This window comes from Argiope bruennichi, chromosome 4 (genome assembly GCF_947563725.1).
Source record: "Argiope bruennichi chromosome 4, qqArgBrue1.1, whole genome shotgun sequence".
In the NCBI taxonomy this organism is placed as follows: domain Eukaryota; kingdom Metazoa; phylum Arthropoda; class Arachnida; order Araneae; family Araneidae; genus Argiope; species Argiope bruennichi.
This window is the reverse complement of record NC_079154.1, coordinates 15,369,431-15,396,423: the sequence shown is the minus strand read 5'-3', so window position 1 is coordinate 15,396,423 and position 26,993 is coordinate 15,369,431. Positions and strand designations below refer to the sequence as shown.

Genomic DNA, 26,993 nt, shown 5'->3' with positions numbered 1-26,993 from the left:
GAAATTCTCTTTTAAAGACTTATTAACCATATATAAGTAGTGGTAAGATAAAAACCAAAGATAAGAAATTATGTTAGTTATACTTTTATTTTGTCTTCTGTACAAAGACTTTTTTTATCCACTTGTATAAAGAAAATATTTTTAAAACGGATACAATACCTTTATAGATTGGGCTGTAAAAATTTTGCCGCTGTGATTGAAACTTTAGCTAATATCTGCTGTGAAATTACTAAAACTATCACCAAATTTCGTGTTACATCAAAAGAAATATTTATAAAGTGATTAATATTTTTAAGCTCTAGGTATTAAAAAAATGCATTTATTTGCAGATATCTTCTAGATTTCATATAAATAAAGATTAAAATTGAAAAACGCTATTAGAGGCAAATTTTATCCTTTGTTCACTTATCACTGGAAACATCTAGTAATGCATTTTTTTTTTTCATTTACTTAAAGTGTATTGAATATTTACAGCAATTTCTTGTCATGGCAGAGGAAGGAGGGATACATTTCCTACTTTGTTCATTTCCAGTTTTCAAATAATTAAATGCAAAAATATATAAAATGATAATTGTAAGGTTAACTATTCAGTTGATATCAGATACATGAATGGTTAAGATAATGCAGTTATTATTCAATAAATTCAGAAAACAATTTAATATTTATTCAAATTTGGTAAAAAATATTAATTTCATATTTTAGCTGTAATCTGCATTTTCCACTTTGTTGCAGCAATTGTAATGATGATTCCAATGTAAAAACATTTTTATATCATATGGATGGAAAATATGTTTTGAAGTTAAAAGCCTTTCATGATTATCAGTCAAATTATTCCATAAACAAACTAACTGAATTATTTTTTTAATCAATTTTGATACCGAGTTTGATATAATTTATAACATTTCATCTTGTGATTTTCAATTTTACAAAATAATGTGTTTTTTAATTTTATTTTTAGGTTATGGTATATTAAATCATTTTTGAATTCCTTTGATTTACAAAATTTATTCAGGGAATTGAAAAAAAAAATGATAGCCATGTATGAAGATTGCATGGATATATTTGTGATTCAATCACCAAGAAAACAATGCAAGTTATTTTATTGACAATAATTTATTCAAAACAATTTTTCTACAATGTCTTAATTAAAACATGATTACAGAGAAAAATTTAATGATATTCATGCAATTTTAGTGAAGAATTGTTTTTAATTACATAAAAATAGCTCTTATCATAGCAATTGCAAACTCTATTAATTCATAAAGTATAAAGATGGTTATGAAAGAGCTAAAATTTACTTCCTTGTGAAGTTATTTATTCACTGGTTAAAATTTATTGTTATCCAATAAATTACTTAAATAGATGTATTTTTCTAAGAAAAAAGGAAAGTCAATCAAAAAATTTTTTTAATCCTTTAGTAAAATTATTAGAAATTGTACATTGCATTAAATTCATTCTCAAACAATGAAATAATTATTATAAAAAACCTGATTTATATATTTACATCATTTGATTTCAGTCAAAATAAATTTTAATATATGTAAAGTTGTTCTATAAAATGGAGTAAAAAGAATGAGATTCAGACGGAGAAGAAAACAAGTCAACAGAAATTTAAAACATCACATTTGCATGAATTGATACAAAGTTAACATAAAATGTTACATCAGACAAATAGGAATTCTAGCTAAAAGCAACAAGAATCAAACTGATTCATTTTGTACTATTATGGCACAAATCAAAAAGGATTTAGTAGGGAAACACTAGCACTGCAATATTTGTCACACCTACAAATTTATTTTGTGCTGAATGGAAAATGTATTTACAAATTTTAAATTATTTTTGAGAATTTAGACACAGGAACCAAATAGATCAAAATTGGACAATCATTTGCAATGGAATGCTTTAATACATACTTTCACATTTCTAATCTAACATGCTGAAAGTCATAATACATCATCAACAGTACATACTTTCACACCTTCACTACACTTGAAATCATGCTACATATCAAACACTCTAAAACTTGATTAGATAAAAAAGCATATGGCATGATATTATCAGCACATTAATTTTAACTCATTTTAGCATCGTTAAATTAATTACATGCCTCATATGCAATCTATGAATCTTCTTGAAATCTGGAAGGTTTATTCTTTCTTAAAATTTTTAACAATGAAAGTTGGCTGTAGGTTTAAAAACAGTGTATAAAATACTGGATGCTTAGAATTTTTAAAATACGTTGGCACGACAAGACATTGGCAAAAAGCACAGTAAATTATAGAAATACAAGTTGAATTACCATGCCGATATATATATAATTCAAACTATTTCTAGGTTATATAATAAAAGTAACTACAGAAATAAAATACAACAAATGTAAAATATGACTTAGGCCCTCACTATAATAGTTCAGACTTTGCTTCCTTGGGTTCACCAGATAGGTAAGAAAATCACTTATTTTCAGCTGTGGTCATGTTTATGAGAATTTTTTATAGGAGGCTTCTCATTTAAATCACCATGCTGTAAAAATACAATAAAAATAAAATTTTAATATACATCTAATAAAATTGTTGCTTCACATTATTTCCATTAAATATAAAATTATTCACATCATAATAATTATAGACAATACAAACTCTAGTATAGAAAATATTATATATAATATTCCAAAAATTTTAAAAACATTTTTCAAAAGTTACAATCAATAAAAAAAAGTAGAAAGAGAAATGATTAGAAAAAAGATTGAAGATTCATAATAAAAACAAATTTTAAAAAAAGCAATATTACAAATACTTTTAAAATTTTAATGCATTCAAACTTTGTTTCTTTTTTTTATAAGACAGAACTTGCAGTTTTAAAATAAATTCCTGCTTAGACAGATATTTACAAGAAATTATAATCCAAAAAAATTTGCTAATTTAGTAAGACTTTAAAATATAACTTAATAGCATCCATACCAACATTCAACAGATACATTTTTCAATGACAATCAAACTGGAAAATAAACACACATTATATTCTTTATGTTTAGCATTTTTGAAAAAAAAAAAATATACAAGAATGCAATAAAAACTTAAAATGAAATTATTTTCAAATTCACATTTATGAAAAATTAATCTGAGTTTATAATAAAAGTGTTTACAAATTACTCCAAAAGTGAGTCACTCAAAATTCATTAGGAAATAAACAACTAAAACAAATGGCAATAGATTGTTATTGAAAATACATTTCAAGATAAAAAAAGACATTAAATTTATAGAATTATTATTTGTATATGGATTGGGAAGAATATTTAAACTTAGCAAATAAATATTAAAATTAGTTTTAACAAACAAATTGAAATTATCTGCAATATTAATAGAAGTGCCAAATATTTTGAAAATATAAAAAATACAATTTATAAAACAATATCATCATTTCTTATTTCTAAGGCATAATCTATTTTAATTATAAGGGGTTTTACTTGTTGATTGAATTAATTAATGAATAAGCTCATCTGTAATATAGTTGCCTGCAATTACTTTAAAAAATTACTAATCTTATTTAAATACTAATAAAATTTATGATAAATTAAGACTTCATGATACATATAAAATTTCTGAAAAACTATCATATCTGGAAGATTTTGCTTGAAAAGAAAATAATCAATTTTTGAATAAAGAAAATTATAGACAATATGAATGATGAGACATAGTAAATTTGTCTAGTTCTCTATCAGTTTAAGGAAAACTCAGAAGATACAGACTGTTTACAATACTAATGAACTATTCTTAATATCAAAACCTATTTCTTCAATTTGACCCAAGCCATCTTTATACAAAATTTTGATTTAAAATACCTTAAGTAAACAGCATATGATGATTTTTTTTTTTTTTTTGCATTTTACAAATATTTACTCTTTTTTCTCAGTCATTTGATTAGTAATGATTGTCTAACATAAAAAAAATAATAAAAAAAACCCCTTAGTGCTCAAAGAAGTATTAACAAATATTTTCTTCAGCTCATATTACAGAAATCATGATAAAAATGTATATTTGAATAAAATTCCATTCCACTGATTTAAAATGAATGCTTAATTATTGCAATTTCTTCTGGAATATGATGTAAAGAAAAAGCAAGATTTTTAATTATAGACTAGATCATCAAATTTTCGAAATAATAGTTGAGGAATGCAAAGAGATATATGATGTGACTCTAAAATAGGGAGTTTTATTATAAGATCTTGAATAAAGGAAATGAATATCATATAAAATAATTTCTAAAATATTTTAGGTTTATGATACATCACTTATTAAAGGTTTTTAAAATTCTTATATAAAATTTTGTGTTTTTCTTTAAAGATTCTCATAGTAACCTTTTCTGATATCCCCATAGAAACTTTTTGAATTATTTGAAGATAATTGATTTTTACCTTCACATTCAACATTTTACAGATTTTATATTTTTATGCATGTTTCATCTCACTTACATTGGATTTTTTCCCCCTTTAAGACTATTTATTATATTTGATATTTAAAATTTTACCTTTAGTTCATATTTTTAACCATATGTTTGGTACAGCATGCCCAGGTCTCACCCTTGCACCATTAAACCCAAAATAACAACATCAACAGCATAACAACCTGATTTTGTTTAAAGACTGAATTTTACAAGAACTGAATTTTACTTCTTTAAGTTATTAACCCTTTCAAATTAATTTCTGAGAACTTGAACTGGAAAAAAAAAGCATATTTGTCATGCTACACAACAAACATGTTCAAAGGCTCCCAAAACGTATAGAAATTGCATTCCAAATACAGAAGATGCATAATCACAATAAAATATGTATGATCTAACTTATAAAATTTTAAATAATTTCTTTCTGAGCAATGAAAGAAAACATTATGATTGTCTCCTTATATTTATGAAAATTATTTATTATAATTATGTTTATATACATTAATTTGCCATAAAAAGATAATTACAACAGATACCTGTCTAAATTGCACATCAAAGTATAAGAAAACACAATATCATTGATAAACAAGTATATTAGTCTGAATTTAACAAATTGGACCCAAATCTTTAAAAAAATTAACTTTAAACATTTATGTTACAATTGCTGAGATTTGAATAAACATGGCCTGAAATTCAGAATTTAATTCTTTTATCTGCTAACAGGAATTTGTAGCTTCAGTCAAAAGAAAGCTACAAATAAATATATTTTCAAATACATGCTTTACAAGAGACACAATATTTATTCAAAATAAGTATGAAAAGAAATTTAAAGATGGATATTTGCTAGGCATGCAACTATGCAAGTAGTCTCTATCACTGTATACAATTACAAATGATAGCAAATAAAAGTATACACTTCTTTTAGATTTTTCATAACTGAAAGACAATTTACAAATATACTGCATACTATTATTCAGATTTTCAAAGCTCAAAAGTTTATATAAAAGCAAATGTTAAAAATCTTTCACTCTTTTTCCTATCTTTATATGAAAGACGTAAATGCATGAAAGAGAATTCACTTTCAATGCATATAGAAATAGAACATTCATAGAATAAACATCTACAACATGAAATTGGTCTTCTGTCCAACAAAAAAACTGTTTTTGCATAAACAGTATTTTTTTGGACAGTTTGAAAACATAAATAAAAAATAAATTATTCCAAAAGATTATTGAAACAGATTTAAAATGAAATGTTTATGTTTTTTTTTGTTTGTTTTTTTTTTTTTTAATATATATTGCATAGCTAATCAAAAGGTTGGTTATAAATAAATTTGCATTTCAAACCACCAATTCTTAAAAAGAATTTCCATAATGAAACATAAAATAATAATAATAAATCCTACAATAGGAGATGTTTAAAAGAATTTTTAAGTAAAAAGATATTATCATAAGTACATACATGGCTATCCCAAGAGTCTTTTTTGTTCCAGTCAGTATCAGAATCATCTTCTGACAATTCAGAATATTCATCTTCATGTAAAAGTAAATTATCTCTTGAAGGATTAATGCCATCACCCAAACTACAAGCAGTTAAGGATTGCCTTTACATGAAGCTGAAAAAACTATGACAAAATAAAAAAAACTCGAAATCAACAGTCTTTCGCAAATTCTTAACACTTTTAAAATATGTTAAACTTTTAAACTAATGCTAAAAATTAAACTATATATAATTATGAAATATTAGTCCAGAAAATTTATCACTGCCTCTCTTAATATTAAGCATTTTTTTCATCTAGTTAAAAATTTTACAGTCATTAATTTATGGTTTGAAAAATTATAATCAAATATATTGAGATAGCATTAAATGGTAATTTATATCAAAATACTTTTTGAAGTAATGCTCTAAGACAAGTACTGTAAAGTATTAAGGCAAGAGTAGAAAATAGAAGAGCAATCACTTATTAAACAATATTTAAATACAACAATTATAAGAAAAGGATACATAGGCTTGAATGCACGTTTCCTACGTGAGAAAATGCTTGCTAATTGTGCAAATTTTCTTCTAGATACTACAAAAATAAAGTTTCAAATGAGTTATAAAAACTAAGCACTAACATGTTTAATGATACTCAATAAGAATTAACACACTTGAAGCTTAAAATAATCTACAAATTTAATGTATCTATTTTGCATTTGATTGTATAACCATGTTTGAAATTATCAATTATATCAAAACGAGATTAAAAATATTCTCTACATAATATTTAAGTCTGCATGGTGCCCATTCTAATAATGACTTGAATTAATTTCTAAACCATTAGAGAGATATGACAAAAACGATTATATTTTATGTTGTTTGATTTAATAAATATACTTATTGGAGGATCTAAATTTAAAAAAAGCTTCTTAAAGTGCAACATTTCATAATTAAAACTGATAAAATTATGAAGCTTTGAATATCAAAATTAATAGACCATTTTAATATTCATATTCAGGAAGATCCAAAGCAAATGTTGATTGGCCTGAAAAAAATAAAATTAAAACTTCATATCTTTGTCAATTTTAATCACAGTCATGTATTTTTTTTTAATTTAAAATGTTAGACAAGAATATTTTGCAGAAAAGGATTTATAGGCCCAGGTGCTAAATCAGCATGTAACTTCATCTATTTACTATAACCTTCCCTGCATGTAGTTAATTGCATGAAAACATCAGTTTCTGTGAAAAAATCATGTAAGTAATGCTATTATCACTCCACTTTCATAGAAACTAAAAATAAAAATTTGATTTACAATCAAAAGGTCCATTTTTACTATACTTTTCTCTATGAGAGATTGTACAAGAAAATTTACAGTTCATAGTTTCTTCAACAATATATTTGTCAACTAAAACACAGCTTATTACATTTCAATTCTTTTTTTTTCCCCTTCTAATTAGAAGTATATGCTTTATAGAAGTTTAAAAATTAGCTAGGATTAGAGTAGATAATTTGTATATACTGAAATTCTTTTAAGTATTAAAAAAAATTATAGGAGGTTTCCATGTCTACATATTCATAGCATTCTCTTCCTATTGTAACATGTTTCCTTATTGATGTTTAGTTTACAGAGATCTTCATGATGTTTTTCTCCCCTTCCAATTAAAGATATATGTTTATCTCAATTTAAAAATTTGACATTTGTTCTTCATTAGAGTGGAAAATCTGCATATACTGAAATTTTTTATATATATATGTATGTGTGTGTGTGTGAGGTTGCCACATCTATATAATCATATTTTCATTCATCACATTCAATAAAAAAAATGTGCAAATATATCTTAGAAAAGCATGCCTCCCCCCCCCCATTGCAACATGTTTTCTATTGATGTTTAGTTTACAGAGATCATGATATTAAACTGACAAAATTCAGTTACTTAATATAATGGAATAATTTTTTAATTCTCTAGCAGATGGCAAAATAAATGCCTATAACAGCAAATTTTTCATTAGGCTGTGATATAAATAAAATATTAATGCTCTTTATATGAGCATTTCTCACACCCATGTATACAACTTATATAAAAAAATCAATATAGAATTCATCATTTATCATAGTATGAAATAGGAATAGAAATGAAAATTTAATGGAAAAATGAATTACATTTGCCCATGTTTTTCAATCTCTCCCTAAATGCAGCATCTGTTTCATCAGCTGAAAATGAATGAGGTAGCTGAGAGTCATCTGTTTTGGAAGGAACCTCCGTTCCACTTGAGCTTCTTTCACAACTTCTAGAAGCTAGATAATAAAGGTTTTAAAATACTCGAATAAATAAAAGAAAAATTTAAAATAGAAAATTACACAGAATTAAAAAAGGATGTATTATAGTAAATCAATATACATACAGTAAGTATATCAAGACAGAAATAATGAAATAAACATTTCATACATACTTACTGAACTATTAAGTAAGTATTGCTATCTAAAGTATAAGTATGAGAAAAAAAATCAGAAAGTCTTTGAAGGAGTATAACAAGTTCTGAATTTTATGGCCAGTTGAAATTTCACATTGTAATTCTATACCAAATCAAACCACATATATTCATCATAATAACGTAACTTAAATAATCAATGTTTTGTTTAAGGTTAAGCCATTTTTGCAAAGTTTACTTTAAAAGTTATGACAAACTCATTCCATTCTACATAGTCACTCCAGGACAAGTACATTTTTCACAATGATATCAATAGACAATTCTCAATAATTATTTAAAACTTACTAGAATATGAGTTGATATCCTGTAACTACAGTGCAATTATTTCAAGTACTCTTTTAAAGGACTTCTAAATTAACAGCAATTATTTGTCTTTTGAATTTTGCTTCTTAACCCTTTGAGTTTTAGGGGCGAAAGGTATTTCTCCTATGAGTGCTTATTTAAACTCGTTTAACTACCTCAAAGCGACTGAGCCAGGCCCAAGATGAACAGGGCAATATCCCCACTGATCGGGCGGTTAGGACTCGTAGGGTTAAAGAATATAGGAGTAGAGTATCTCCATTATAGGTAGTGATAATATAAGATACAATCTGGAGCTTTTTCAAGTACACAAATTGCCTTTGGAAGTGAAAATGTATGAGAACAACCCCAGTCATCCATAACACAGTTAAATTTGTTACAGAAAATTAGAAGAAGAAAACTGAAAATTTTGCTTCATTTCGTCAGCTTTTATTTCTCCCTCCCCATTTTTTTAGTGGCTTTAATTATTAGTTTAATTTTTCAAATTTCTTTGATTTCATCAAAAAAAAAAAATAATAATCAAATTATTATTTAATTTTAAAAGTATTTTTCTTTGTTATAAATGCTTAAGAGATTTTGCAGCACATTTCAGGTGCTACCAAGCCACTCAGTAAAATAATATCTTTTAATTATATCAAAACAACTTTTACAACTTTAAAAAACTGTTAAAAATGCAACTGAATCATGAAAGTTAAAAGAAAAATTACCACCAAAAGTATTCTCCTTATAATTATAAGAAGCATAGCTCAGAGTTTCATGAAAACATAATTACAATAAACATTAAAGCAACTTACTACTGTTCACCAACAACAATAAACTACTATATAGCAGTAGCAATGCAAAACCAACATTACTATTGCAAACTATATGCTGAGCTAATGAATGTGAATACTCAAAGTAATTTCTCAACTCTTTCTAAGACCAGATTCAAGATATTAAAATCAAAGAACAACCCCAACAATCATAATAAGACTATTTTCTAAAGTAAGTTAAATCATTGTGGCTTATATTTTTATACCTAAGGTATAAAAATATATACCTAATGTATAAAAATATAAGCGACAAATGGAGAACAATTCAATCATATTACTCATTTATTTATCAGACAATTACCAAAATAAGATGATTTCATCAGCATTTCACACTGTTTCCAGTTATTTTGCTGGAAGGCATATATTTTAAACAGTTAACACAAAGAAGATTCCCTAAATAATTTTAATGAAAACTGAATTTTAAAAAATTAAACTGTTTATCCCTATTAACAGATATCATGTTAATAGGGATAATTTATCACAGTCCGGCATATCATACTATATCAAGAATAAATAAAAGAAAAAAAATATTACACAATATAAATTTTACTTACAATGAGAATGCTTGTTCTGAAGCGTCATACTTCCACTTGAAGCAGAATCTATAGAAAACAAATATTCAATATTGTTTCTTCAGTTCAAAGTAAAAAAAAAATTCAATAATTAAAAATTTAAAAAAATTCTACCTTTCTCTAATGTAGACAAAAAATCCTTATTTCCCATAAGTTCTCTTACAAACTCTTCATTTTGTAAGAAGAGAGCAATTCGTTCATCTTCTAAATAACGTGCCATTTCTGGATCTTCAACACCAATGGTATTTCGACGCTGCCTCTCATTTTCTAGCATTCGTTTATGAAGCATAGCAGTACTTAGAGTCACAAACTGAAAAAATGCAACTTTCATTTTTATTCTACCTAAGAAAAAAGGAGCAAAAACAAAGTAGGAAAAGACCTTGATAAAAGTCTTGATACATATCTTCAAACATGACAATATAAAACAAATTTTAATAAGATATTAGCAAGAGATAAAAACTGTAAAAACTCAATTAACAATGAAAAGCATAGTTCTTATTTTCAAAGACCTAATATTTTCTTATGTTTCAGTTAAAGGCATAATTGTTGCACTAAACACAATTATATATATGTAAGGAAAGGAAGACAAATATTCAGTGGTCGAAAGGAAGATAAATTTTAAATGAACTTCAATTTATTTTTCCACGGAGAGCATAATTTTTACCAAGGGAAGAAGGTCAACGATAAAGAGATGTGTCTGCTTACATCATGACACAAGAGCAACGAGTTTTGCTTCAATGATTTTATTAAGAGATTCTGAAAGGGATTTCTTTCATAATTGTTGACTAAAAGAATAGAAATTTGTGGTATTTTTAAAAGGAATGCATAGGTATTAGGAATTTTTATCCCTTGCTTCAGAGCATAAGGGACTAAGGAATAAATTTTTTAGAATGTGTGTTAGAAATAATTAAATAAAAGAAGTGGGATTCAGAAAACAGGAAATAAAAGAACATTTTAGAATAAAGTGGTATGGCCTAATTTAAGATTTTAAAAAAAAGAAATTAATCAAATTTTAAAGGAATTAATTTAGAATTTAAATTATGAAATATTTATTACACACGCATGCACATATGGAATAAAAACTTAAACTTTGAGTGAACCAAGAATGCTCAGAAAAAAAAAAAAAATGAGCAAAGTATTTATGAAATATCCACAATAACTGATTGCCAGAAATGGAAAAAAAGAGAGAGAGAGAAAAAAAAATGTTATTACTTGAACTAATTTAAATTCAAAGGTATAAAAGCCCTTTTAATAAAGCAAAATATAACCATTTCCAGAGTTTTGACATTTTTCATAAATGAATAAAATATATTCTCTCATCAAAAATATTATTTTAAGGATTGCTAAATAATTTTATCATTAAAACGGTCAAATAAAAAATAACATTATTTGCTATTTCTAACTGTTCAAAAACAAATGCTTTCCTAAAATCGTTACAAAGAAAATAAGCTTACACTTCAGTTGCCTATACAGAAAAACTTTCATATTAGTTAACTACAATTTTCTATTATTCCTTCTGTTAAAGGATACTTGGTTTTCTAAGTAACATCTTATGAAAACATAACCAAATCAAAATTAGCAATTTTCCCATGCTAATCAAATGAAGCATGTTACACCAGCCATATTACTGGTTTAATATAATTTGAATAATATAGTCATATACATTAAATCATATTTCAAAATACAAGTAAAAAAATAATTCTTTTAGGAAAAAAGTAATACTTTATAGCAATTAATTGCTTTAAATATTCAGATTATGTCAAGTTTGTAAATTATATATATATATATATATATATATATATATATATATATATATACATACTTGCATCAAAGCATCAGTCCTATAAATCATCTGTCACATAATCTGACATTAATTTATATCAATCTATTGAATTACATCAGACAAGCATATCAAAATATCAACTAATAAACCAATCTTATACCATTTGCTGTAATATTTAAGAAAATATCAAGACTTATAAAAGTGATTACATTCATAAATCATTATATGAAATTTCACTAATTAGTGAAATCATCCTTACAATTCATTCATAGCTGTATTTTCATTTTGAATTTCTGTCCAGACTCCAATGCTAACATTGTATCTTGGGAAGCATTTAAATTTAAAGCCATTTCAGGAATTTTCAACCCATTGTATAAATACAATAATTCCTTTTCAATGTGCTTGTTTAAAAGACAGATAAAAATTCATTTCTATTTTAATATATGAATAAGAGAGAACTTAAATTTTTTCAAGTTTCATTTAAACTGGTAATTTTTTTTCTTTGGCCTCTATAATGAATTGGATTCCAATTTTTGAATTGCATACATGCTATGAATGTTTGTCAACAATTTCTTCAGATTTTGGTTTCATTATGGAATTGATATCATTCAATTTGCCTCCGAAATGAATTTTTTTTGCCAAATATACATAAAAAATGTCTGAACAGCAAATTTTCTTCCATCTTTTTTAGAATTGCATATTTTTATATGTACAAGATGTTTAATTTCCACTCTAAGGCATCTAATTACAAAATATGTGTTTATTAAATGAAAAAAAAATTAACTGTCAAGCAAAAAAAAAAAAAAAGCTAAAAGATATAATCAGGGAAAAAAAAGACACAATTTTATTATAATTATTTAAAAGAGCTAAAAGAAAAAATTACCTTAAAACATGAAATAACAATTAATACTTTGACACACTTCAAAACAAGCATACCTTTCCCCTTCTGCTCCTGTGCTGATGATGATCATCTAGGCGTAAGAATGAAGGCGGTAAAGGTCCTACAAGTGGGGGATTCCACTTTTTTTGAGGCAGTGAAGTTGAAGTTTCAGATTTAGTCTGGCTAATATCACTCTTCTGTGGTGGAGCAATTTTAGGTACAATAATAGGAAGCTGTTGTTGAGCAGGAGTTGTTTTTTGATTCAGCAGCTGTGAATGTCGCATCAAAGAAGGTAAAGCACCACTAGATCGACGCCCAAACTGAGCTGCACTCAGCCGGGCAGGGCTCTGAGCATATGGTACTGCCTGATGATAAGACGGCGGTGGCGTTGCAGGGGAATAGCTAGGAGGGAGTTCATCATTTTCTGTGGCATCTAATTCAGCACGAAGTCGTTCATTTTCATTATCAGTGGTCATTGCTAATAACTGATCAATAGTGGAATCAACAGCTCCATTATTAGCTCGTAACACTACTTCAATAACATCTTCATCCATATCAGGAAACATTGTTTTAAAGTCTTGCATAGCTTGATGAAATTCCAACTGAGTAACAGCAGGTTTTGTTCGTTCATTTTGTTTCGTAGGTTGAAGCTGGGGTTGCTGACCGACTGCAGCCATTTTAAATAATGATGTGATTTATCTAATCTTTTAAAGACAGCTTCTCATAGTATAATATCTAAAAATGAATGAATAATTAATGTTGTTTTTAACTGTTACACTATTTTAAAAGATTAAATAGGTCATTTTAAAAGCATTTCTTTTTTTATATCATGAAATAAATAATGGGAAACATAAAAAAAAGTAACTCAACTTTTTACTTTCAAAATTAAAATTTTTTATCAATATTATTTAGTATAGAATCACATACATATAAGACAATAACGATAGTTTAGACTTAATAGATTATTTTAAATAGATTTTTATAATATTCAATTTTACTTTCATTGTAAGAATCCTGTAGAAAATAAATTTTAATTACAGGAAGTGTGCAACAAAAATCGAAGGAATAAACTTTAAAAATCACTAATGCATATCATATTGTTTCATTTATCTTACATAAAAATGATAAAGTTAATTACCTCCCACACTATTAACTACACACAATTATGAAAAGGAAGATAAAAGTAGTATAAAATTAAAGTAATATAGCATTCAATTCTAGTAAAAGCTAACATTTATTTATTTTTCTCTCCCTGCGTAAGATATTGGGATATTTCATGATTTTTTTTTAATGTTTCGTGAATTTTTAAGTAAAAGCCTATTTCTACTTATAAAAAATAATAGAGCAACAACAGCACATTATAAGCATATAAACTTGCAAATATCTGCTAATATTGCTGAAATCATTTTGATTTTTGAATGGATATGATGCCACATGAACTCTCCTAAATAGGAATCAAAATATTGCTAAGTAGTATCACTTTAGTAACAGGCCTCTAATAATGAAGTAAATTATGCTAACTTTAGCAGGCATACAATGGAAAAGTACCAATGTGAGGAAAGAATTTTAGTTCAATTCTCAAATTTAGATATTAAGAATCAACTAGTATTGATCACTTGCTTAGTACATACAAAATAAAATATATTTTTTTGGAAAGATTGCATTATGTATGCCCATTGAATTGATACATATGAATAATGAATTTTCAACTCAGTGTGAAACAATATTACAGATGTCAAATACACACATCATTAAAATTAATGACTAGAAAGTTCATTGTTACATTTTTGTTAAAATAAATTATTTGTAACTGATTCTTCACAAAAAGGAATATGGAGAAATAAGAAACAGATTTTTTAAAAATGCTATGTTAGATTATGTAGATATTGCAAGATAGATAAATTGCTATAATAAATAAACATTGTTTTTAGCAAATCTATAATTTTATGAAGTTATGCAAAATATATGAGCTTGACTAAATAATAGATTAAGATCTAGAAGGTTTCAATCTATAGTAATGTAATTTAATGACATAGAAAATATTTGGTGCTTATTATATCTTCATCTTATCACTCTTAGTTATTAAAAAAAAAAAAAAAAAACAGCCCTTAAATCATAACTACTGATCATAACAAAACCCATTATAGCAAAATAAATTATGAATATATAAATTAATCAGCTGATTAATAAAGAGAAATTTTATGATAGTTTTCTGTTATACAGAAGTAAAAGAAATGAATGCAACATAATGTCCATGAAAAATAAAAGTTTTTGAAAATCATGCAGATGAATTTTTTTGGCATCATTGATATATAAGTTATTAGGATTTTTAAAATTTCAGCTCGTTTTTAAAAATTTTGACACAATTCTAAATTAAAAATTGAGAATCACTAAATATTAGTTATTACATGCCATCTTAAATTCTTATAAAAACTATATATTCAAAATCCAATAAGAATCAGCAGAAATACTTAAGAACAAATTCTAGAAAAATATATATATATATATTTATTCCAATGAATATGTAATGGGAAATTTGTAAAATAGGGTATAAATGTAAGTTTTTATGTTCAAATTCTGAAGAAAGGTACTTAAGATATACAAATCATTTTTTTTTAATTTAATATATTTCCCAATCTAACAATTAATGTACAGAAAAGTGAACAGATTTTTTTTTGAAAGACATAGAAAGTTAAAATCAAAAAATTCTTTGATCACTTCGACAAACAAACATATAAAAATATTATTTATATATCCAAGACATTATGAAAACAAAACACATTTTTATACAAGAAAATTTTTTCATATAATAAAGAGTTTCAGACAAGTTATACCCTATTCAGATAATTCAATTTAAAAAGGAACGATAAAAATTTTAAAATATAAATGCAACTGGCAAATGCGGCAAAAAAGATAACAATGATTAAAATAAAAATTCGTAATTGTGAAATAATTTTAGATCAAAATTGTATGACGCAATTTTTTTCCAATACATATTTTAAATGTTACATAATAATTGGTCAAGTTATACAAATAGAAAAAACAAAAAATAGTTCTAAATTGTATGTTATGAAAATTTGACAAGACAAATATTACCAATGCAGATCAAAATAAACAGCCGATCATGAAGGGAAAAAAACAGAACAAATTGAATTAAGTTAAGTTACGGAGGTGAGGGATTTTCCTCCTGCCCAAGAGATTCCAAATAAAAATATCGAAGAAAAAAAGTGTCAATAAAATACGTTTATTCGAATTATAACTTTACGAAAATTTTCAATTAATACTGAGAAATTATGTATAACATCCCATTTACGAAGATTTATTTTTCATTTTGAAGAGTTTCATAGGAATTAAATTTTAACTTCACGACTCCAATTTCATTGTCAGGAAGGGATCCATGTGAGACATATCATCTGAATATAAAATTTATTTATTTATTTAAAAGTATTTACATTAGTTTCATGTGATTTTGTTTTGGAATTAGTTGATACAGGAACTAAACGATCAGAAAGTTTCGGATAGTCTTGATATCTTTCTTTTGGGATCATCCGATTTTAGGTTTTAGTTACGATTATTGAAAAGTTATAAAAATTATGTGGTTTTTCACAACATATGCTTATCCAAGAACGACTGCCTTACACTGCACTAACTGATTCATGATCCTATAGCTCTATGAGCCGGTGAATGTGACAATTCTAATGATTCAAAATCTAGAATAGTGTTTCCATCTATGAAAACAGAGCGAAATCGTTTTCTCCTTCAGAGTAATAACAGGAGGGGACAAATTCTGAGCAATAATTTAAATGTCCTTTCAATTTCCCATATTAATAGGACACTCTGCAATTATCATTTGCGATTTGAGGGAAAGGTTTGTTAAGTTTGTTGATAGTTACTAAATTTATACTCACCCGTATTTCAAAGATTTCAAGTACTTTTTTTTTGTACTTTTGCATCTTGTTGCTGCTATATAATAAGGACCAAAATAAAAATAAATAAAATTAGGATAAACGAATCAAATATATAAAAAAAATTATCATTTAGGATATTTCAAACTAGAAGACAAATCTCCTTTAATTTTTTCTCAAAAATATATTATTTATTTATCCCATATGAAACTGTAGTGAAGCTTATAAACCAGCTAACAGCTACGGGAGACGAGTAATATATTTTTGTCTTGTGGTTTTGTTACTCGGCTGGGAACTACCAGATCCCAGGCTCAATCCTAGTTCAATTCAATTTCCACAAAACCTTTTAATAATAAAAATATTTTAAGACTCATTATGGTTGATATATTTTCCTCATAATTTTTTAAAGAAATTTTAAATAATACGTAAAGATTCATCAAAAATAGAATTACATAAAATAGAAATCGATTTTTTTTTTTTTTTTTTTTTTTTTTTAGATATCCTGAATAAGATCGCTTGCAACATGATGAAGAGAAAACTGCTTTATTTCATAATATCTTCTTACTTTTTATGGTTCCAGTTTTCACTTTTCGCAAACAATTCGTATTTAAACGACATTTAAAGTTTAAATTAATTTACTTTTTTTACTAAGAAAATTTATACTTCAAGAAATTTTTAATTTGAAATGTAAATGGTATCTTGCCCCTTTACGGTAAAAGTTTTCCTGTACTATTTTTTAAAGAATGAATTTATAAGATTAAGCATGCACATTTAATTTGTTAGATTTTGCTTTTCCCTTAATCAGGGAAATGAAATTATTTTCATATATTCTCTTACATATTTAGAAAAGTAATTTTAATTACTTTTAAATTTACAACAATTTCATTTAAAAAAATATAGTCAATATGTTCGCAACTAAAATAAAGAACAAACTCTACATTTGGGTTCAAAAACTAATATATATATATATATATATATATATATATATATATATATATATATATATATATATATATATATATATACACACACATATATATATCGTTACGGATTTTCCACCGTCGGGTTCGTTTCTATAGTGTAGTGTATGATGTGAGAACACAGTCAGAAGGCTTCAGTAGAAAATAACTACGACGTTTATTTACACGAATACACAGACGACAAATATTTACAGCCGAGGCGAACACAGGACAGCACTCAGCAGAACATTACAGCAGACAGTAGCCCATAAGTAGCAATCGTCCACAGCACACGAAGCGGCTAGACAGAATCCAGCAGGAGAGGGGATCCTCAGAGCTTCGCTCTACGGACTCTGCAACGGCTGAACTTCTCACTGTCTCCTCGCTTTAGTTGCCAACTCGCTACTTTTCACAATTGGCTACTACACACAAAATACGACGCTGCCTCCACAGTAGACAACAGTATTCGGCACACAGTAGCGTAGCACTCGCTCCACACAACGCTGGCACTCCGTTGTTGCTTCGCTATCCTCTCGAAGACTCGCTACTTGTCGGCGACTCCGACTACAATTCACGACGACGACTCTCGCTGATACGCCACAGTTTGAGAGTGCCGGTCTTTTATAGTTCCCGGGTGACGGGCCTAGATCGATCAAGAGTATCTCGGTTCCTAATGGACGGATCGAAGAAAATTCTCGAAATTTCGAGCATTATATCCAAGTCGCCAAATGGTCAACAAGTTCTGTGAACATTGAGTCTTCATCCGCCAGCATCCAATACAGATGATTGTAAAATGGATTTTCTTATGATAACATTATTCGTGCTGTTAATCAAAATCACAGGTTTGTAATAATATATATATATAAAAAATTCATTTAAAAGGAAATACTTTTATTTGAAGAGGCTACATAATTATATGAAAAATACAATAGAGGATACTAATATTTTGTAAATTAAAAGCAAATTTGTCTTTTGATTAAAACTGAATACATAAAATTTTATTTTATTTCGAAATCATATTCACAATTGATAACAATTGTATTTACCTTTATAAAGATTTAGCTTATTATACCTTATTTTTGCAAAATACGGTGAGAATAAATATAATAAAATGTGAAAAATTCAGGAAAAAAACAGTGATTGGAAAGAAATACTATTCGCATAATTTCTTACTTTTTTTAAATAAAATATTAAACCAAGCAATCTAAATCGAAAAATTGATTAGTATATAATATTTGACTATCACACACACACACACACACACATATATATATAATCCCCATATTTTTATATATCCCATTAAAAATTTTTTCTTAAGAAATTAGAGTTTATTTATACGTTATGCATAAAATGTGTTAAAAAGAACCGGCTTATGGCAATCGTAATAATATGTAATAAGAAAAATTGCAATCTTTGATTGAATTTAGAGTTTTTTTTTACTGATAAGTGTTTCATGTCTGTAGTTACTGTTTTCTGTCCCCTCTGTTCTTGGCTCTGATAGAATGACATAAAAAAATCGCACATCAATCAATGTCAGAGGCATCAGCAACTCGAAGAAATTAGGACATATTAGGACGAGTATGGGCTCATAGGGATAACGCATTTCAAAAGCTGCTTTCACTTTGAAATCCCTTGTTTATACGCAGCAGAAATACGATGCAAGAAAAGAGCAAGTAAAAGTATCTCATTTTTCATGTGACCATGTATTTAAATGTTTTGATACTCATGACAATTTTATTTTCTAGACGACTTATACATTTTAATACGATATTATTTATAAGCCGCCAAACCGTGTTTGTTTAATGTTTAAACCAAACCAATGTTAAACACCAAAGATATCATTGGTGTTTATTTTGAAAAAGGCGTAATTTCTCTCAAAACTAAGAATATCAGTTTCTCAAAATTCTAGGTATACAGTGGTTCGATTGATATATTACTATTGTATACATCTTTTATTGAAATTGCTTAATTTGATATATATATATATATATATATATATATATATATATATATATTATTTGCAGACGTTTATCAAACGTTTGAACATTTTATAGAAAACATTTTGAAACAATATAAAATGAAATACTTAATAAAGAATAAAGTATTTAAGTCATTATATTTTTATTATGTTTTACTTAATAAACTCTTTGATTTCATTATGTTTTTTGAAAATAAATTAGTTTTTAACGAGAGAAGAAAGTTAACTTCATCGATTTCATAACATTACAAATGTTATTGAGCAAAGAACTTATTTCCGAAATACAATCTCTACTACAAAAGCATTGAAAATTTTACTGGAACCCCCTTTAAAATGACTGCTTATCAAAAAAAGAATTTTTATAGAGAGATTAAAGGAAGCAGAAAATCCATTCCATATGCTAGGATAGACCACTACGACTGTCATTATCATGCCGATTGGATAAGACAGTTGATGCCTAGCGACTATCATTTAAGAATTAGAGATATAGTTGAAAAAGTTCCTGTACGGTCCTATTCCGGTTTTGTCGAACGATTTTGGAAGAATTGCGGTCATTTTCATACAGAGAGGAGAAGTAATTAGTTTATAGCACGTTGTTTCTAAAATTATTCCAAATACTTTGAATTTGTTCCAGAAGCAACAGCGGATTTGTGTTCCAAGGATGACTTTGCACGGCATTCTTTCATAAAACCCAAATTTACTCGTTTCACTTTTTTTGCGACATTGTGTACGGGAATGGCAAGGAGGGATCATATTTGTTGGTTCTCAGTTGATTTCAAAATTGGATGTAAGCAATCTTATTCATAAATTCCCATTTTGTGAACAATTTGCTATAGCTTAGCTTAGACTCCAGTGAGTAATACATGCCTGAGGAATAGCTGAGAATGTGTAGATTGTATTCTGAACAAAACTGAGTATTTCAAGTTTTAGTACTTTAAAAACAGTAGTTTTAATACACAAACAAATGAAACAGAAATTCAAAGTGAAGCTCAAATACATGTATTTTATTTAAGATAGAGACGGTAATTAAATTTTAAAAAATCCATTGGGGTAGTCCCCTTGAAACTTTCTTGTAAACTCTCGAATAAAGATATTATCTACCTCCTCTCCACCCCCACCCAAATAGTGAACCCTTGACAAGGCTGTGAATGCCTTGCATAGCAATAATTACGAAATGTAAATCCTTGGCGTGTATCTAGCATTTTAATGTATCTATCTTACAAAAATGCATTTTAGACATATTTTTTCCTGACCGATTCAAACCAACAGTTGACACGGCATTGCAATTGTAGTCAGAAGATCGCCTGTCGAATGTCATTGATTTAAGTCTTGCATTTTTTTAATTAGGTTTACATACATACGAAGGTACAGACTTATAAGTGGTCAATCCTTTGACACATTAGATTCAAAATTTCTTAAGAATTTACAATTTAGGTACTACGCTTAAAATTTTATCCAACCAAATTTTATCAATCTAGCTCTTTACATTTTGAAGTTGACGAGCTCACTTGTACTCGAATAATCAAATAGATTTCTTTCAAAATTTGATAGAAATCTACAAACTTGTCTGAAGTCAAGTATATACCAAATTTCATCCATCTAGCTCAAAGCATTTCTGAGCTACCGTCTTTACAAATAGGCAAACAGATATAATGCTATTTTTTTAAATTAAGCAAGTCTGATGTATGGAGATGCATCAAAATTTTGACTTTCAATTTTTTTGACGATTACAATATTTTTTTCTATATTTCATATATCAGACTATGCAAATAAAAAAACAAAACTAACTTTAATGTATTTTAGATATAATGAGTGCATCAAAATTGTTGAATAATAATAATTTATCTTGAAACTGTAAAATATTTATAAAAAAATTATTTAATTTTTTAATGTTTGAAAAAACAAACAAATATTTTTTGAAAATCTATAAAGAAAAAGTACTCTGATTTAATTTTCATTTAGGCATATTAAATATGAAAGCTTTAAAGCACAAGCACTTTTTTTTTCTGTTTAAATATTTTAGCATATGTGTATTAAAGGTAAAGGTAGAACAACCTTTTCTTTTTGTCATCTATACCTAAAAGCAAAGAAAAGAACATCGATTTTTTTTGCTCGTAAAAGTGTTCTCTTTAAGAAAATGTCCTTTCAAATCCTTTTGCCTTAAGATAAAAATAAAACGTAATGAAATCTCTGATTCAAGATTCGTCCAGCATAAGATTTTCTTTATATTTTCTTGAAAGGGAAAGATAAGGAAATGTGATTTCGTAGAAAAAGAAAGATGAAGGTTTGAAAAGTTCTGTGGAAACCGCTCCAAGAAGTAACAAAAAATACTGTAAAGTTTTAAATTCAGATAGAAATTTAATATTTGCATATTCTATTAGTAAAAAGAAAGAATTTTCGCTATGAAACTGAAATCTGAGTGGGTAAGAAAATATTCAAATTCTACAAGAAATTCGTTTTTTCTTTACATGCGCCAAAAAATCAGCTATCTTCGAATGTTTGCTTTAAAGATTTATATCTTATTCAAAAAACTGTATGCAACAAATATTTTGCGTTTAAACTATTAAATTATTTAGGAGGTATTTTAAAATGGAAGTACGGTACTAAATTTCGCAATTAAATTTACTAAATGCAATATTTTGAATATAAAATTTTGGTTATAATTATAATAAATAAAAAATGTACGCTAATAAAACAACGGAATCCAGACTGAACGATACAATAATAAATGAGTTAAGTGTGAAAGTAACTTTTTTTTGCCCAAAGGTTGGCTAATGAACTTTGTTCCTTTTTAAATTTTTAGTTGTTAATTTGATTAACTGTAACCAGCGCTAACTTAAGTACACTTACCAGAACCCCAGGTGCTCTTAAGAACTTTTCTTGATTTTTTTTGTATAAATGATTGCTTTAGAAAAATTTGCTAATTTTATTATTATAATGCTTAATAATCCAATCATTTATTGCTATGTTATTTTCATGCTTATAAAATATTTTGATTTTTATTATTAATATCTATGTGACTTGGCTATGTTCCCTCTAATTTATTTATTACGAGTTGTCTTTGAAGATTAGCTGATTCATTAGAAGTTTTGATTTCGCCTCTGTCGAATTTTGATGTACAACTTAGCTCATCAAGTATTTTTAAACATTAAGTTATTATAGACACTAAAGTTGCATTATTTTAGTGGCCTTACACATGTTCTTTTAGTGTGCACATGAATCTTTCTATTGGAATCAAATTCTGTGAAATCAGAGGGTCATTTATAACTCAGCTATCTGGGAGATATACACTATAGTTACATTTTGTCTTTAATGGTTTTGGAGCTTCACTTTCTTATTGCGTTTCTTTATTTCTTAATTCAAATTGCGCAGATAATAAATATAATCTTTTCTCCTTAGTTTTCAGGGGATGTAGAAAATCAAGCAATTAAATATTCGATGAAATAAGAAAACAACATCAAACAACAATCGCAGCATTGGAAAGGACAAATTTGTCGATAACTAAATTGATGTTAATAATTTTTTAATACTTTTAACTGGCGTAAGAATGAGTTTGACGTAATAATCTTAGAAATCAACTATCGTGTACCAGTTTATCAATTATCGTATGCATTACTTTATCGAAATAATCCATCATTCCGAAAAAAAAATACCTCGTATAATTTTTAATTAATTAAAACATTTATTAGAATCCAAAACAAACCTATCTCTTCAAGATGCACATTCACGCTTTCCAAGGTAATTTTGTGTCATATCTTATAACTCTTAATAATTAATTGTTTGGTCTGAGAAGAACCTACAAACGTACACGCACACACATTCCCCTGTATTGAAAGTAAAGATTTATTTAAACTAATTAGCCATCATTCCAATATAGTTTTATATGACGAACACATTGAAGGGCATTTTTTTTACTATTTCTGTGAAATAAAAAATAGACATAAAAAACAACACTTACTATGTATAAACAATGTATGATGCCTATGCATTAAAAAATTAAAGAAATAAAATGCGCAAAATTTTTTTTGACAGACAAATATTTCTAGGAGATGTGACAACTTTTAAAGAGTAATTATTGTGTACACATACCAAATGACGCATAAACAGTAAAATATAAACATAACCGAAAATCGTGCTTTTGTGTTAGTTTTCGAAAACGATTTTTAATATCAATATATTAACAGAAATAAAAATAATACTAGAGAAAGATATCTTAATTTAAGTAAAAGTCATTGTGGTCATGTATGTGTATATTGTTGGCTGGAGGATTCTAAAACCCTCAACGCTTTTGCGTATGCGTTGGGTTAGGTTAAATTCTTCAAAATAGTTGTGAGAGGAAAGGAAATATTTTCATTTAAGAATAAAGTAAACTCGGATTATCCGCAGACTATATAAAAATAAATTAATAAGATCAGAAACGACACGATATTCAAATTCACGTGGAAAAAAATTGACTGAAAATGTATCTAATAGGGTGGAAATCAAGAACAAAGAATGACGAAAATTTCTGAAATGAGCTCATTCTTCCGCGTCTCACCCATAAGTGAGATAGAATCTTCGGAAAGTGGTCGTATCAGAATATTGAAATGAACAGTATGTATGTATGTTCGAAATTTTCAACTAAAAAAAATGGACCGAATTCAACCGAATTTTGCAAGCTAATTATATGTGACAGGAGAAAGAATGCTGTCAACTTTTCAAAGAACACAAAATAAATAAAAATAAAAATAAATAGATAAATAATGAATTAATTAGAAATTAATACAAGTGCTGTCTCTTTTTACACTTTGAAATGCTATCTCTTTTTACACCTATTCCATTAATTTTAAAATTTCTTTTTTTATTTTAATACTTTCTATGTTTCTTTGATTTTAACTTAGAGATTTAACCACGTTTAAATTTTAAGTAAATCATTCAGACGAAGATATTCTTCCGTATTTTTTAGCATTTGTGAGAGAAATTGCAACACTAATATAGCAAATATTAATAACTTATGCGGAAAATAAGTTAAATTAAGAGGTTCATTTAATATTCTAATTTTAATTAAAAGCAGATGGTAAAAGAATTTTGTATATTATAATATTTTATAAAAAGTAATTTATACAGCAAAATTATTATTCACTAGCTGGTACCTAGCGCTTTGTTACCACAGAAAAAATAATTTTGGAAATATCACTTGAAATTTGAAATAGCTATTTTGTTTAATTAGGAATGATAGAAAGAATGATATTTATTTTCTTATCGGCAATGAATACATTTACTGAAATTGAATGATATATAAAGAAGAAGTATGAATAATATTTATTTTATATTTTGATTTTATTATTCAAGTGCTTTAGAGTAGACAATATTGTTTTGGTTTTCCGTTTTGAGCAAAAATAAATAAATTTCTTTGCTGTCCGACTCGCGGGCCTCCCACATACAATTGGCCATGTGAAAAACATGGATTTTCTAGGTTCAATCCGCACACTTGAAGTGATTGACCTTGTGCCTTGTTGATGGTCATCGAGAAGCAAGTTGAATGGGGAACTGCAGTCGTTTGAAATCAAAAGGTTTGTAGATGGGAATAATGGGAATGCGTGGAACGATCACATCTTCTTCATTCGACTATTCCATTTCGATTAGCTGCCTCGCTCCTTGACACATATTGGTCTTCTGAATCTAATGCTCGTCATAGGTTAGAACAAAAACGTTGCTTTCGATTCTTGTCGCATGTTGATATTGATATTTTGAAGCACGTGAAATTGCAATTCGTAAACGATCTTCTTCATAGCTCGCTTATCGTTCCTCGTTTATTTGAGAAGCTCGAATTCGCTTATTTCCGCGTATTGCGCTGGTAGATCTGCTAAGTGACGGAGGAACATTTGCAAGGCATATCTTTTGTCAACTCCACGAATAAATAGAAAAATTACTATTTGCACCGGAAAATTTCCATTATGTATAACTGAACTTGATCGGAATCGATAATAATAATACTATTTTGTACATGAGAGATACATTCTGATTAATATGTGCGGTTCGCAGCAGCCAAAATATTGTGCACGTTGAAAGACAATATCTTGTGTTAGACTGTTAGACTATTCATTAGCGAAAAAATAAAAAATTAGCACTTGCACTAAATAGTTTCGATTTCATTTCACTCACAATTGTCTGGAATCGATGATTATAATTTTATTTTGTTTGATATATACGCGCTTATCTTCGAATGACATGTGCCTTTGCCGTTTGCCTTTTGTCGATTGCCAGTTTTAAAATAATGTTGAATAATAGAAGCGTATGAAACAATTTGTTTGCAAATTTTATTGTGTTCAAAATAAATTATAATAATTGTACTGTGCCTATAATCTTCTCGCAAATGCAAGCAATAAGTTGGCAGAGTTTTACCTCAATAGGACGAACAGTACGGCAGCGCATAAAATACTGTTACAAAAATTTTTCTTCTACAAAATACCGTCGATCAATCATAATAACTTAACGCATTTAATCGCTATAGTTCAGCAGCTTGCTTGTTGTCTAATCCTCTAAAATCTGTTACTTGTCGGCGACTCCCACACTCGACTACCGACGATACACACAACTTCTGACGATACACACGACTTCACTACATTATTATTGTTGAGAGGGATTACGGCTCATTGGGGCCGCAGGCCCCACCATCCGTAAATCTAACAAGAAATAAAACGTTGGGGTGAATAAAAATGTTCTTATTAGTTCAAGGTACTAGCAAATGATGAGAGATTATTAAGATGACACCACAGGAGTGAGGACAGGAGAAGGGAGCATTGGTTTTCGGGGTTCAGATTAGTAGCCAGGAGCCAATGAGGTGCAGGATACTGGGAGAAACTTGTCAGGACCAATCAGGAGACGGCGAGGTTAAGGGAGGCGTAACAGCGCTGCAAGAGAGAAGAGCTGGGTGATTATTCTAACAGAGTATTAATTAAGATGAGTTTCTTTTCTTCTTTTGTCTTAGCCACTTTGATCTTTTTCGCTGCATTGAGAAGGCCAGGAAATTCCGCCAGCATAGACTTGATTTCTCTTAGTGAATCCAAGAGATCTTGAATAGGCATGTTTTCAGGGGTGGTTGGGTTTCCTTGTTTGGGTGGGTCAGGAGCGATCGATTGATGATTACTGAACTTGTTTTTTGCAGCATCTGCGTAGGATTTTCTTATCTTCGGATTAATTTTGATCACTGGGTAGGATTTGCATCCACGCCAAGAGGCGAGGTGTCCAGCTTGGTGGCAGTTGATACAGACATCTTTTCTTTTATGTCACATCTATTTGTAGGGTGCTTGCCGTTGCATTTGATGCATCTGGGGGTGCATTTACAGTTTCTTGCACTATGATAGAAACCAGCACAGTTGTAGTACATCGTGGCTTTGTTTCTTTTTCTGTAGG

At 27.7% G+C, this 26,993-nt stretch overlaps 1 protein-coding gene across 1 annotated transcript; it reads right to left on the bottom strand.

Moving 5' to 3' along the window:
* Window positions 1-1,425: 1,425 nt before the first annotated feature.
* Window positions 1,426-15,952, bottom strand: LOC129966936 (CUE domain-containing protein 1-like). The gene is made up of 8 exons (XM_056081552.1): window positions 15,853-15,952; window positions 12,813-13,491; window positions 10,208-10,403; window positions 10,076-10,123; window positions 8,081-8,215; window positions 6,442-6,508; window positions 5,899-6,019; window positions 1,426-2,520 (listed from the first exon to the last, which is right to left on the bottom strand). Exons 2-8 carry the CDS (start codon window positions 13,431-13,433, stop codon window positions 2,461-2,463), a joined length of 1,248 nt encoding a protein of 415 aa, XP_055937527.1. The 5' UTR covers window positions 13,434-13,491; window positions 15,853-15,952; the 3' UTR covers window positions 1,426-2,460.
* Window positions 15,953-26,993: the final 11,041 nt, after the last annotated feature.